Raw genomic sequence first — 3441 nt, forward strand, 5'->3', positions numbered from 1 at the left:
AATTAATACCATTTTTATATCTATGTTTTAAAGTCAATTAAGGACCTAAAAAAATGGAATTATAAAATTTAATAAAAATGATTTATTTATAATTAATTTCTGTGGATACATTCTTTTATAGTTTTAGTAATAATTTGTATTTTATTAGTTATTATAATAAACTAATAATTATTATAATAATTAGTTTTCTATTTTTTTTATTGTTCTAAGAAAAAATTGGGCACCTGGGCAGCATTTTGGTTCTAGCCTCTTATCCCAAACATTCACCATGTCCCTCCTGCCAAACAAGAAAATAGAGAAGAGAAAGCCTCCTTTTTGTTATTTTGGATCACTGCTCACATAATCATGGTTGCTGTTGGAAAAGAAAAATGAAACACGAATTGGCTCAGGTGTTTGAATTCGTAGGTTGTCATTTGAGTTTGTCATTCTACGTAGGATTCCCCTCTGCCAACTATTTAATTAATGTCGATGTGGGACTCTGATTATTCCCCGTACACCAACCCAACTACGGCGTGGAACAACCAGCTCCGGCAGCTATCGAAGCAACGGCAGTACAGAGAAGCTCTAACCCTTTACCGTCATATGCTCCGTTCTTCATTCTTTCCCAACACCTTCACTTTCCCCTTTCTTTTCAAATCTTGCGCCTTTCTCTCTCTCCCTCTCACTGCTTCCCAGCTCCATGCACATGTCATCCGAACCGGGTCAAAACCCGACCCGTATACCCGTTCCTCCCTCATCAGTACCTACTCCAAATGCTCCCTCCCTCACCACGCGCGCAAGGTTTTCGATGAAATGCCGAATCCCACCATTTGCTACAATGCAATGATCTCCGGCTATTCCTTCAACTCCAACCCTCTTGAGGCTGTCAAGTTGTTTCGTCAAATGCGGAGGGAGGAGGAGGACAGTTTGGACGTTAATGGTAACGTTAGTGTTAACGCTGTTACACTGTTGAGTTTGGTTTCTGGCTGTTCCGTGGCTACCCATTTGAAAATTGGGTCGTGCCTCCATGGGTGTGTTGTTAGGTTTGGGTTTGTGACCGATTTGGCTGTGGCGAATAGTTTGGTCACTATGTATGTGAAATGCGGGGAGGTTGAAGTTGCACGCCAAGTGTTTGACGAAATGTTTGTCAGGGATTTGATTACTTGGAATGCTATGATTTCTGGGTACGCGCAAAACGGGCATGCTAGGACTGTTTTGGAGGTTTATAATGAGATGAAGTTGAGTGGGGTGAGTGCTGATGCTGTTACTCTTCTGGGGCTTCTGTCAGCTTGTGCAAATCTTGGAGCACAAGGAATTGGTCGGGAGGTGGAGCGCGAGATTAAGCGGTTAGGTTTTGATTCTAATCCGTTTTTGAGGAATGCGCTTGTGAATATGTATGCTAGGTGTGGAAACCTGACTGAGGCGCGCAGGGTTTTTGATTGCTCGGGGGAGAAGAGTTTGGTTTCCTGGACGGCAATCATTGGTGGGTATGGGATCCATGGCCAGGGGACGGTTGCGATAGAGCTTTTTGATGAGATGGTTAAGTCAGGTGTTAGGCCGGATCAGACGGTATTTGTGAGTGTTCTTTCGGCGTGCAGCCATGCCGGGTTAACTGATAGGGGTTTGGAGTATTTTGAAGACATGAAAATGAAGTATGGTTTGCAGCCTGGTCCGGAGCACTACTCTTGTGTGGTGGATCTATTAGGCCGTGCAGGTAGGTTGGAGGAGGCTGTGGATCTCATAATGTCAATGAAGGTGAAACCTGATGGTGCTGTTTGGGGTGCCCTTCTGGGTGCTTGCAAGATTCATAAGAATGTGAAGGTAGCAGAGTTGGCCTTTCAGCATGTTGTTGAGCTTGAACCCATGAATATAGGTTACTATGTTTTGTTGTCCAATATATACACTGATGCTAACAACTTAGAGGGGGTTTTAAGAGTTAGAGTCATGATGAGGGAAAGAAAGCTTAGGAAGGATCCAGGACACAGCTATGTAGAATATAAGGGAAAAATGCACCTTTTTCACTCGGGGGATCTGAGCCATCCTCGAAGTAAGGAAATATATAGGATGTTAGATAAATTGGAAAATCTTGTGAAGGAGATTCTTCCACCAGATGAGAAATGTCAAGGAAGAAGCGAAGAACTCTTACTTGGTACAGGGGTGCACAGTGAAAAACTGGCAATTGCATTTGCTTTGTTGAATTCTAAGAGTGGAACAGAAATTACTGTCATGAAAAACTTGCGAGTGTGTGTGCATTGCCATTTGTTCATTAAGTTGGTTAGCAAGATTGTTAATCGCCAATTTATTGTTAGAGATGCCACTCGCTTTCATCATTTCAGAGATGGGATCTGCTCATGTAAGGACTACTGGTGAAACCAATGCAGCTCTATTTATCAAAAATTGCTTTGGATAGTACTCAGAGATGTCTTACCTCACCTAAGTGATTGATGCTGTTAGTGAGGGAGGAGGACTGAGGACGATGCATCCATGTTGAGAAATTCTATAAATATGCACAACCACAACCCAATTATTTAGGAAAATAGGAAAGAAAACTGTGAATCCGCTGAGCTTGGAAAAGGAAGATTGCAACCACAGCACGGGATGTGCAATGGTTTTCTATTCTATAACATGATGAGGCTAACTTCCGATGAAGAACTATTCTTTTTCGCATGCAAGACTCGTCCTGAAACCTTTAAGAAAGTCAAGCATGCGCTACTTAAATCAATCACCAGTTGGTCAAGTGCAACTTCCAGTGGCAAAAAGTGTATGGCGTCCTTCAATTGGCAATAGCAATTTTTTTTCTCTGTGGAGTCCTGGAAATCCTCCCAAGGAGGTGATTGACTTTTTTGCCCAACACCGTAAACAGTTTCCCTAACAATGACATACCCTCTAATTTTGTCCACATACAACAAAAAATGCTCTTAATTACTCGGTTAGTCTTCATTTTAGTTAAAATATTTCGAGTTAATTCTTAAACTTTTTATGTAAATTGTAGGTTAACTTTTGAAAAAAAATCTTTTAAAAAAAGTTACTAATAACATTAACTAATATGTGATTATTTTATTTTATTAATTTTTATTTTACTTTTTAACATTTTTTGTTGTCTATGTGTCAGGTTTATAATGTGATATGTGACATTTCAATGTGTTAATGATATGCGTCATGATTATAATTTAATTCTTATATATGTTTATTTTAATTTAGTTCTTATATAGGTTTATTTGATTTAATTTAGTTTTAACTTTTTTAATATAAATATTAATATAAAATTTATACTGTCGCAACCGAAATTGCGACGGGACGGCGAAAAACAAACGGTTTTGTGAAATAGATTTGTGGAGTCGCCACCATAATTTATTATGGAAAAAACTATGGAAAATCATAAAATAAGACATGGTCTACGAAAAGATATTTTCAGGTTCGGGAATCGGTTACGCGTAAGAAAGGTGTTAGCACCCTATCGCG

General features: G+C 39.6%; 1 protein-coding gene across 1 annotated transcript; it reads left to right on the forward strand.

The window, feature by feature from the left end:
- Positions 1 to 235: 235 nt before the first annotated feature.
- On the forward strand, positions 236 to 2919 carry LOC148192741 (putative pentatricopeptide repeat-containing protein At3g11460, mitochondrial). The gene has a single exon (XM_088098192.1). The coding sequence runs from the start codon at positions 463 to 465 to the stop codon at positions 2347 to 2349; it is 1887 nt and encodes a 628-aa protein (XP_087954318.1). The 5' UTR covers positions 236 to 462; the 3' UTR covers positions 2350 to 2919.
- The last annotated feature ends 522 nt before the right edge of the window (positions 2920 to 3441 follow it).

Source organism: Vigna umbellata, chromosome 9 (assembly GCF_029865625.1).
Source record: "Vigna umbellata cultivar VRB3 chromosome 9, Vumbellata_1.0, whole genome shotgun sequence".
Taxonomy (NCBI): domain Eukaryota; kingdom Viridiplantae; phylum Streptophyta; class Magnoliopsida; order Fabales; family Fabaceae; genus Vigna; species Vigna umbellata.

Bases quoted from the DNA above. Each gene is read 5' to 3' on its own strand.
- LOC148192741 (XM_088098192.1), top strand. From the start codon at position 463: ATGTCGATGTGGGACTCTGATTATTCCCCGTACACCAACCCAACTACG.